Source organism: Acomys minous (genome assembly GCF_964271855.1).
Source record: "Acomys minous genome assembly, chromosome: 17".
In the NCBI taxonomy this organism is placed as follows: Eukaryota; Metazoa; Chordata; class Mammalia; order Rodentia; family Muridae; genus Acomys; species Acomys minous.
Genome location: NC_140500.1, coordinates 31883993 through 31894485, shown reverse-complemented (window position 1 = coordinate 31894485; position 10493 = coordinate 31883993). Strand labels below are relative to the sequence as shown.

At 46.5% G+C, this 10493-nt stretch overlaps 1 protein-coding gene across 1 annotated transcript in view; it reads left to right on the top strand.

Moving 5' to 3' along the window:
- Positions 1-6811: 6811 nt before the first annotated feature.
- ARPC4 (actin related protein 2/3 complex subunit 4) overlaps positions 6812-10493 on the top strand; it is a 31237-nt gene continuing 27555 nt past the window's right edge. Inside the window, exon 1 of the mRNA XM_084765911.1 lies at positions 6812-6837. Coding sequence (XP_084622037.1) covers positions 6827-6837 — 11 coding nt within the window. The 5' untranslated portion in view covers positions 6812-6826. The remainder of the gene's footprint in view (positions 6838-10493) is intronic.

Genomic DNA, 10493 nt, shown 5'->3' with positions numbered 1-10493 from the left:
GTAGTTTACCAGTCTAGTATTCAATTCTATTTTCTTCATCATCATCATCATCATCATCATCATTATTATTATTATTACTTATGGTGTGGGGGTGGCTGAAGTTGTGTAGCCTGAGAGTGGAGGTTTTCCATGAGATCTGGGGATCAAATTCCAGTCATCAGGCTTGAATAACAAGCATGTGTACCCACTGAGTACACACACGCGCGCGCGCGCGCGCGCGCGCGCACACACACACACACACACACACACACACACACACACACACACACACACCACCTTTTGATTTGGGGGTCAGGCTTTCACTCTATAGTCCAATCTATTCTGGAATGTCTAGAACTCACTATTTAGCACAGAGTGGCCCTTAACTTGAGATGGTTGCCATGCCCAACCTCCCAGATGCTGGGTTATAGGTACAAGACACCACACTTGAATTGAAATTATTTAGATTTTTGTATAAAAATTTATAAATAACTGGACATAGTATTTCATGCCTGTAATCTCAATACTTAGAGGCAGAGGCTCACTGCAAGTTCAAGGTCAGTCTCATTCCTGGTGTCCAGGACTACACAGTGAGACCCTGTCTCTAAATGCCCAGTTCCCAGAAAAGCATGGAGCAGAAAGAAGAAGTTCTCTTTCCTAGACAGCAGCTGTTCTAAGAGAGCCAACTTTCAAATTATTTCTCCTTTTCTGGAATTCCATGTCTTAGTCATACTCCATATTTGGGGGTTCCTCACTGCCTTCTTGGTGTCTCCTCCCCCTCTCAGTATATCAGGAACAGGCTGCCTGAGGGAACCAAAGGTCTCTTCAGACTTTCAGACTTGCCAAGCCTCAGCAGTCCCTGGGCTGGCACTGGGCTCCTCTTGTGCCTTCCTTCTGATCCTCCTGCCTCACGTCTGAGTTTGTTATGTGCTCACACAAGAGGGCTCAGAGACGGATGTACACAACGGGGCCTTTGCAGTTTGGACCCAGCTTACAAAACTGACTCACTGCCAGCTATCTGATCTAGCCTTCCCCTTTCTGAGCCCCAGCTTCCTCATCTCAGACAGAGGAGAGAGAGGCTTTACTTGCTGGAACATAGCCACTGTTGTCCTATGGTGGCTTCCCCAACTTTATTCTCACTCTCTGTGATGCTCCTCTTCAGGCTTATTTTTATTTTTATTTCATTTTTTAAGATGTATTGATGTAGTGTATGTGTGTACAGGAATGTGTCTATTCCCACCACATGTTCGCAGGAGCCCACAGATGTCAGAAGGAGATGTTGGATCTCCTGGAACTGGAGTTACAAGGAGATGTGAACCTGCTGGTTTAAGTGCTGGGAACCAAACCTGGGTCCTCTGCAAGAACAGCAAGCACTCCTAACTGCAGAGCCACCTGTCCAACCCCTCCACATGTTCAAAAGGGAAGCTTCTTCCTTTTTTCTAAATGACTTAGATTTCATCTTCTTGATGCCCAATGGGCCTGTACCTACATCTCCTCAGTTCCTTTGGTTGCCTGGCTATCTGTGCCCCACAGGGTCTAGCACTGTGATCATTGTCTGTCTTCCAGAGTCTAGGAATGGTTGTGACATTGGCCTTCGTGAGGTACTGCTGAGATAAATCTGAGATGCCCTTTTCTGTGATGACCACATCCGCTCACAACTCCAGGATGCAGTCTCTCCCATTTGTGGGATTTGGCTGGAATCCTCCTCTCATGTGATCTCAATTTCCTTTGGTCATTCTCTTCAGATTGCAGTCTTCTTGTTGTTGTTGTTGTTGTTTTGAGGGTTTTTTGTTTGTTTGTTTGTTTTTGTTTTTTTTAGGATAGGGTTTCTCTGTGTAAGAGCCCTGGCTGCCCTAGAACTTGTGCTAGACCAGGCTGGCCTCAAATTCAGACATTTGACTGCCTCTCTGCCTCTGAGTGCTGGGATTGAAGGTGTGTGCCAGCACTACTCGGCGGGTCCTGCTAATCTCAGTCACAGACTTTGATGCTGAATGCTGGACTTGAATCTCTTGAAGAATGGCATTGCCAAAAAGCCGGGCGTGGTGGCGCACGCCTTTAATCCCAGCACTTGGGAGGCAGAGGCGGGCGGATCGCTGTGAGTTCGAGGCCAGCCTGGTCTACAAAGTGAGTCCAGGACAGCCAAGGCTAACACAGAGAGACCCTGTCTCGAAAAATCAAAAAAACAAAACAAAACAAGAATGGTATTGCCATCACTGGTCATCATGATACCTCCTTTTGGGTCCAAAAATATCTTCATCAGAGATTTAGGTCCCAAAATGTCCAGCTGATGTCTGCTATTGTCTTAGCAGTATTGATGTTTCTGGATTGAACTTTTCTTCCAGATTCATACTTTGTATTATGACTGAGCTGGACAGGGCCCATCATGGCAGGGGTGCCTCTTCTTCCTTTTAAGACCTGATAAGCGGGCTGGAGAGATGGCTCAGAGGTTAAGAGCACTAACTGCTCTTCCAAAGGTCTTGAGTTCAATTCCCAGCAACCATCTATAATGAGATTTGGTGCTCTCTTCTGGCAGCTGTATATGCAGGCAAAACACTACACATAATAAATATATAAATCCTAAAAAAAAAAAAAAGACCTGTATAATGTATCATTTTTTTTCTAGTGTTCTCTCTTTACCCCTTGGGGCCTAATTATACCCTCAAAACTTGTCTTAGTCACAGTGTTCCATTTCTGAGAAAAGACACCAAGACCAAGGCAGCTACAATAAAGGAAAGCATTTACTCGAAGGCCTTCTTAGTGTTTCAGAAGTTTAGTCTATTATCATCATGGTGTTGGGAACATGGTGGCCTGCAGGCAGGCACCAAAGCAGTGGCTGAGCTACATCCTGATGCATAGGCAGATACTGGGCTTGGCATGACTTTTGAACCCTCAAAACCCAGCCCCAGTGACACTCTTCCTCCAACAAGGCCACACCTCCTAATCCTTATAATTTAGCATTCAAATATATGAGCCCATGAGGGCCACTCTTATTCAAACCACCTTAAGGCTCTTTCTCTCAATAAACCTTATTTCTGAAAAGAATTCTGTGTCAGTTGTTGCCTTAATTAGGGTCTTGTTGCTGTGAAGAGACCCAATGACCAAGGCAACTCTTATACACTTTTAATTGGGACTGGCTTACTGTTGCAGAGGTTTGGTCCACTGTCATCATGGCGGAAGCATGGCAGCGTGCAGGCAGACATGGCGCTGGAGAAGGAGCTGAGAGTTCTACATCTTGATCCCAAGGTAGCAGAAGGAGACTGTCTTTCACGCTGGGTGGAGCTTGAGAATGGAAAACACACTTCCTGCAATATGCCACACCTTATAGTGCCACTGCCTATGGGCCAAGCATTCACACACATGATCTATGGGGGCCGTTCCTGTTCAAACCACCATAGCTGTCTTTCCCATGTAGCCACTATCCTATTTCTTCCTTAGTATGATATTTTACAAATTTCAGATTGGAGCCGGGCGTGGTGGTGCATGCCTTTAATTCTAGCACTCCAGAGGCAGAGGCAGGTGGATCACTGGGAGTTAGAGGCCAACCTGCTCTACAAAGCGAGTCCAGAACAGCCACGGTAACATAGAGAAACCCTGTCTCAAAAAACAAAACAAACAAACAAAAAAACAACTCAGGTTGGATCCTTTAATAATGACAGACACTTGCAGCATGGGAATCTAGAATATGGTGAAGAAGGAACAGCAAAATGAGTTTTAATTTAATTTTTTTAAAAATATTTATTTATTTTTATGTATATGAGTGCTCTATCTGCATGTACACCTGCAGGCCAGAAGAGGGCACCCAATCACATTATAGATGGTTGTGAGCCGCCATGTGTTTGCTGGGAATTGAACTCAGGACCTCTGGAAAAGCAGACAAGGTTCTTAACCACTGAGTCATCTCTCCAGCCCCCTTAATTTAATTTTTTATTTGTGTGTTTGCATGTGCAAAACAGGCTGTGATGGGGGGGGGGTGTCAGGGAGAGGGAGTGGAGGGGTGTCAGGGGAGGGGATGAGGGTGGGGCCTGGTAGGATGAATTTGTTTGTACAAAGTATGCCACTCTCATTGGGTACCTCATTGAAACATGTTCCCAGAGTTATGTTTTAATGATATGAGATGAACTTTATCAAAGATTACAATGAAAGGACCCAGGAAACTGGAGAGATGGCTCAGTGATTAAGAGCACTCGCTGCTTTTGCTGGGAACCAGAGGTGTGGTTCCCAGCACTCATGTAGGGTGGCTCAAAACAGTTGTAAATTTAGTTCCAGGGAGTCAGATACTCTTTTCTGACTCCCTCAGGCACCTGCATGCAAGTGGTACATACAAACTCACAAAAGGTGGATAAATAAATAAATAAATAAATAAATAAATAAATAAATAAATAAATTGTGTGTGTGTATGAGAGAGAGAGAGAGAGAGAGAGAGAGAGAGAGAGAGAGAGAGAGAGAGAGAGAGAGACTCACTATAGCTGAGACCCTAAGTAGATCACGCTCACCTCTAGTGCTTCTCTAGCTAGGCATGGTGGCGCATGCCTTTAATTCCAGCACTCAAAAAGTGAGAGGCAGGTGGATTGCTATGAGTTCAGGCTAGCCTGGTCTACAAAGCAAGTCCAGGACAGCTAAGGCTACACAGAGAAACCCTGTCTCAAAAAAACAAAAAACAAAAACAAAGCAGAAAGAAAATAAAGGTGGGGGAGGGAGGAAGCTGTGGATGTGGCTCAATTTTTACAGTACTTGCCTAACACTCACACAGCCTTGAGTTCAGTCCCCAGCATTAATACACTAGATGTGGTGATGCAGTCTGTAACCCCAGCATTTAGTAGGTAGAGTCAACAAGGTAAAGTCAGGGCCACCCTCAGCTACATAATAAATTTGAGGGTATTTTGTCTAAGAGATAAAAGGAGAGAGAGACAGAGAGAGAGAGAGAGACACACACACACACACACACACACACACAGAGAGAGAGAGAGAGAGAGAGAGAGAGAGAGAGAGAGAGAGAGAGAGAGGGAGAATACAATCTCGGTTCCATTTTCTGCCAGAGATGCAGAGAACATTTCAAAGCTTGATTCTTGGTTTTGAGTTTTTGTAGCCAACTGGAAGCTGTCTTTTCTTATACAGTCAAATATTCTGAGTCAATTTCATTTTCATTCTTGTATTGGATTCTAAGATGATTAAAGCTAAATTTCATATTTAATAAGAACAGCCCCATAAAACCTAATAAACTTGCTTCTTTGTTTGTTTGTTTGTTTTGTTTTGTTTGTTGAGACAGGGTTTCTCTGTGTAGCCTTGGCTGTCCTGGACTCGCTTTGTAGACCAGGCTGGCCTGAACTCATAGCGATCCACCTGCCTCTGCCTCCTGAGTGCTGGAATTAAAGGCGTGCGCCACCACACTCAACTTCTTTTTATTTTCTTTTGAAGGGGGTAAAATGGGGTGCTGAGCATAGAACCCAGAGAAAGTGGTCGACCACCAACCCACATCCCAGCCCCTCATTTTTTCCAGCTTGTGTTCCTATCAGCCTGACTTCACTCCCCCTCTCTAATCCACCTAGTCCCTATGCTGTCGTGTCAGAATGCTGGTGTGACACTATGCTGCTCCCAAACTCCCCCAGATCCCTACTACCAGCGGAAAATGTTCCTCAAGCTTCAGTGTGCACCAGGAATTCCCCACCACCACCAGGGTATTTATTTATTTGCTTTTTTTGTTTTGTTTTTAGACATGGTTTCTCTGTGTAGCCCTGGCTGTCCTGGAACTCACTCTGTAGACCAGGCTGGCCTCAATCTCAGAGATCTGCCTGCCTCTGCCTCCCAAGTGCTGAGATTAAAGGTGGTTTTTTTTAGACTTATTTATTTATTAAATATACAGGGTTTTTTTTTTTTTTTTTTGCCTGCATGTATGCTTGCAGGTCAGAAGAGGGCACTAGATCTCATTACAGATGGCTGTGAGTCGCCATGCGGTTCTGGGAATTGAACTCAGGACTTTTGGAAGAGCAGCCAGTGCTCTTAACCTCTGAGCCATCTCTCCAGCCCTAAAGGTTGTGTATTTCGTTTTTGTTTTTGTTTCGAGGCAGGATTTCACGTAGCCCAGGCTGGCTTCAAGCTTCCTTGTATCCAAAGCTAACCTTGAATGTCTTCCTGTCTCAGATCCCTGAGCTCTGGGATTACAGACTTGCACTATCACACCTGGTCTTATTTGTTTATATGAATTTATTTCTTTATTTCTTTTTTTGTTTTGTTTTGTTTTTTGTTTTTCAAGACTAGGTCTCTCTGCGTAGCCTTGGCTGTCCTGGACACACTCTGTAGACCAGGCTGGCCTCGAACTCACAACAATCCACCAGCCTCTGCCTCTCAGGTGCTGGGATTAAAGGCGTGCGCCACCACTCCCGGCAACTTTATTTCTTTTTTTATGAATTTATTTCTATTTGTGCACATGTGTGCCTGAACTCACCTGTGCATGTGTATATCCATGTGTGCACTCATGCTGTGGACAGTTGAGGCCAACATAGATCTTTCATTGATGACTTGCCTCTTTAAAAAAAATTTTTTTTGGCCTCAAATTTACAGAAATCCCCCTTTCTCTGCCTCCTGAGTGCTGGGATTAAAGGCATGTGCCACTATGACCCACTGCCAGGTTGCTACCTTTTTTTTTTTTTTTTTAGGCACAGTTTACTGGGCTCACACTGTAAGTCCATTGCTCCTGAGGACTTCTGTGAGCTAACTGGTTTTCTTCTCCTTTTCCACCTGTTTCTGTGGCCTCACGAGCTTCTTTTTCCGGTAATGGATCCTGGCCTTCTCTTTCTGCTTCTCCTCCAGGGTAGCTGTCACTGCGTGATACGCCACTGTACTATGAGCCATGTGCCCCAGGTAAGAACATTTCCTGCTATGCATCAACTGCACAACCTTGAGGCTGACAGGGTATGGTCCACTTTTTGCAGTCCTGGGGTGGAGGGATCCCATTGAACACCTGGAGGGCCTGGCCTGGCTTGATCTTGAGGGGAAGTGTGCCATACACAGTGCACAGGAAGGTGCAGCTTGGGCACAGAGCATGCTAGAGGCTTTGCGCCTGGTTGGTGTTCATCCACTTTCAGAGAAAGGCCAGGCTCTTTAAATAGTTTCTGTAGAAGTTGCCAGAAATAACATAACTAATGCCAGTGCAGTGCGTGACCACCACCTTCCAGGCCAACAGTACTTGCTTGGCCACAGTAACAGCCAGGTGGCCCAGGAGATGGCCTCTGCTTTCCTGGGCTAGAATATCTCTGCCGCCAGGTGGCAGTGGTACAGGCCTGTGATTCCAGCACTCAGGAAGCAGAGGCAGGCTGATCTCTTTACCTTCCAGGCTACCCTGGTCTACAAAGTGAGTCTGGGACATCAGGGCTACAAAGAGAAACCCTGTCTTAAAAAACAAAAACAAGGCTGCGCATGGTGGTACACACCTTTAATCCTAGCACTGGGGAGGCAGAGGTAGTCAGATAGGTCTCTGTGAGTTCGAGGCCAGTCTGGTTTACAAAGAGAGTCCAGACCAACCAAGGCTACACAGAGAAACCCTGTCTCAAAAAAAACAAAAAAAAAATATTTTAAAAAGTAAAAATGATTATCTCTCTGCCATCTTGTTTTATTTGTGGGTGTATCTCTATGTATGTGTCTCTGTGAGTATATGCAGATTCCCACAGGAACCAAAAGAGGTTGTAGAATGTCTCGGAGATGGAGTGGGAGCTATTTGTGAGTTGCCTGACTTACGAGTTAAAATCTGAAGTTTGGTCCTAATCATTAAGCAACAGGTGCTTTTAACTGCTGCACCTTATGTCCACTGAACCCAGAATTCATCAGTGCAGGTAGCTGGGATTAAAGGTGTGTGCCACCACGCCCGGCTGACATTTTAAAAGAGATAGAGTCACTATATCAAAGCTAAACAAAATAAAAACTGAGATAATTGGGCCTCAGCCTCTGCCTTTCCAAGTCTGTGGGTTTGGGCCTAAGAGTTTTTCTTTTTCTCAGATTTCCAGGAGATACCGGGACACACACATCCAGGGACCACACTGTTGTTGTTTTTTTAAATTTATATTTATGTATTTAAATAGCCATTTTAATAGTTTGTGTATGACTGGAAACTGCAAGAGAGTAATGGAGCACACATTCTAAGTACAGCATGCTTTCCTTCAGGATATTTTTACACTGAGCCAGCCCAAAGCAGCATTCCCCACCACTTCTCTCTGGGTTGCATATGTGGAAATCAATAGGTTCAACCTCTGAGACCCCTCTCCAGCCATCTTCCAGGTTAAGCAAATCAAAAGAGCAGTAAGGAGTACCAGGTGTATTGTAACTGTCATTTAGGGGTCTTTAGCCCAGAGTGTTTCTCACTTAGCATCTGCAAGCCCAGGTGCTCCTTGACTAAAGTGATACTAAGTAACATCAGATTCCAGCACTTGCAAATTTTGTACTGCAGAGAGACCATTTGTCAGCCTGTTTTATAGACAGATGTTGTTGAGTTGGGAAGGCTCTGCTTGTGCCAGGCAGCCACTGGGCTCCACCCATCCTTTTGGCATCGGGGGCACAAGCCCCTCATCTGTTTTCACAGGGCATTTTAGCACAGCCTGTATGGGTCCTCAGAGTAGTAGCTTTCATGGCAGGGAAGATACAGCCACTCGAGTATGTAGGTGGCCATCCTGTACACAAAGCACTGAATGCTGTCCCCAGGAGCACCAGCATCCTGCCACTCCAGCAGCCTCACCTGCAGGGCTGTACATAGGTACACGTTGGAGCAGCCTTCAAATCTGTGCAGGAAGCACAAGATCTGCTCATCCCCTTGTAGACCTAGCCTGCCATGGAGTGGTACTCCTTGCCTGGCAGGTGCAGCAGCCATGGGATATGTTGTGCTCGCCCTTGATCACCAGTGGGAAGAATTCAACTGTGTACCCTGGGCCTCTGAAGGCCACTGTGCCCTGTGAACGGTCCAGCATGACTTTGTGGTTGGGCTGGCCTCACTTCAGGAGGCCATCCATGAAGATGTGGGCCATCCGGCTGCAGACACTGTTTGTGATTTGAACAGCTTGTTCGTGCTGGAACATCCATCCCAGACAGAGTGAGCAGCGGCTCCACTTGGGCCAGTGTCTCTGTCTGCATCACCCACCATGGCTGTTGCATCCACTGTATGCTGCCCCTGCCAGCTTTCCCTTGTTTTTATTTTCTGTGTGTGGCTGTTTAGCGTCTGCATATGTCTGTGCATCACAGGCATGCAAGTCCTCACAGAGGCCAGAAGAAGGCTTTGAATCCCCCTGGAACTGGAGTTACAGTAGGTTGTGAATGTCCATGTGGGTACTAGGTTGAACCAGGGTCATCTGGAAGAGCCTCCAGGGCTCCTACCCACTAAGACGTCTCTCCAGTCTCATGAGACGTCTTTGAAAACCATTGAGGTAGAGTCAGGCGTGTGGCACACACCTTTAAGCCCAGCACTTGGGAGGCAGAGGCAGGCTGCTAGCTGTGAGTTCGAGGCCAGCCTGGTCTACAAAGCCATTCCAGGGCAGCCAAGGCTACACAGAGAAACCCTGTCTCAAAAAAAAAAAAAAAAAAAAAAAAGAAAAGAAAAGAAAAAAGAAAAAGGAAAGGAAGGAAGGAAGGAAGAAAAAGAAAACCATTGGCCTGGAGAATACAGTCTGCACTGGTTTACAGCCTCCCCAGCCTGCTGCCAGCCTCCTTTAGAACATTCCTGTATCCTTCCCCTTCCTCCACGCACCCAGGGCTCGGCTCCAGTGAAGCTGAAGTTCTCACCTCCCTCTAAGCAGGCCAGCTGCTCACACCTCTGTGTCTTGTTGTTCCTTTGTCTGGAGTGTCATCTTCCGCTCAGCAACATCCTGTCTTGTCCTCCCTGAAGCTCCTCTTGGCCCTCTGAGCTGTTGTTGAGTCACCCTCTGCCCCAGGTCCCTGGCAGCTTGCGCACACTCTGCTCTTGGTTGTTTGTTTGTTTGTTTTATTTTGTTGTTGTTGTTGTTGCTTTGGTTTGGTTTTGAGACAGGGTTTCTGTGTGTAGCCTTGGCTGTCCTGAACCTGCCTTGTAGACCAGGCTGGCCTCCAGCTCTGTCCCTGCTCTTATCGCCTGCATTTCCCCTTCCTGTCCCTCATTTCCCAGTCGCAGAAGCCTTAGTCACTCGTACCTCTGGAAACAGCGGTGGAGAAAGGTAGCAGAAGTGTGACTGAGGAAGTAGAGCCAGCAGACGGAGTCAGTGGCACCCAGAATGTGTCGTACCACGGGCCATTTGTGTCTGCTTCTCTCTGTTGAGCCTGGAGCCCCAGGCCAGGAGGAGACTTTACCTGCTGATGGAAGTTCTCTGACGTTCACCAACGGCCTCTTCAGCAGGAGTTTTCAGGAGCTGGCTGCCTGGGGACCCACTGTTGCACAGCCTTATCTCTCTGCTCTTTCAGAGGCATCTGGTACTCTGGGAAAACACTCTTGGGTGACAGATGTGCCCCTTCTAGGGCCAAGCAAGGTGCAATAGACTCTTGCCAGATTGGTCACATAGTTGGGA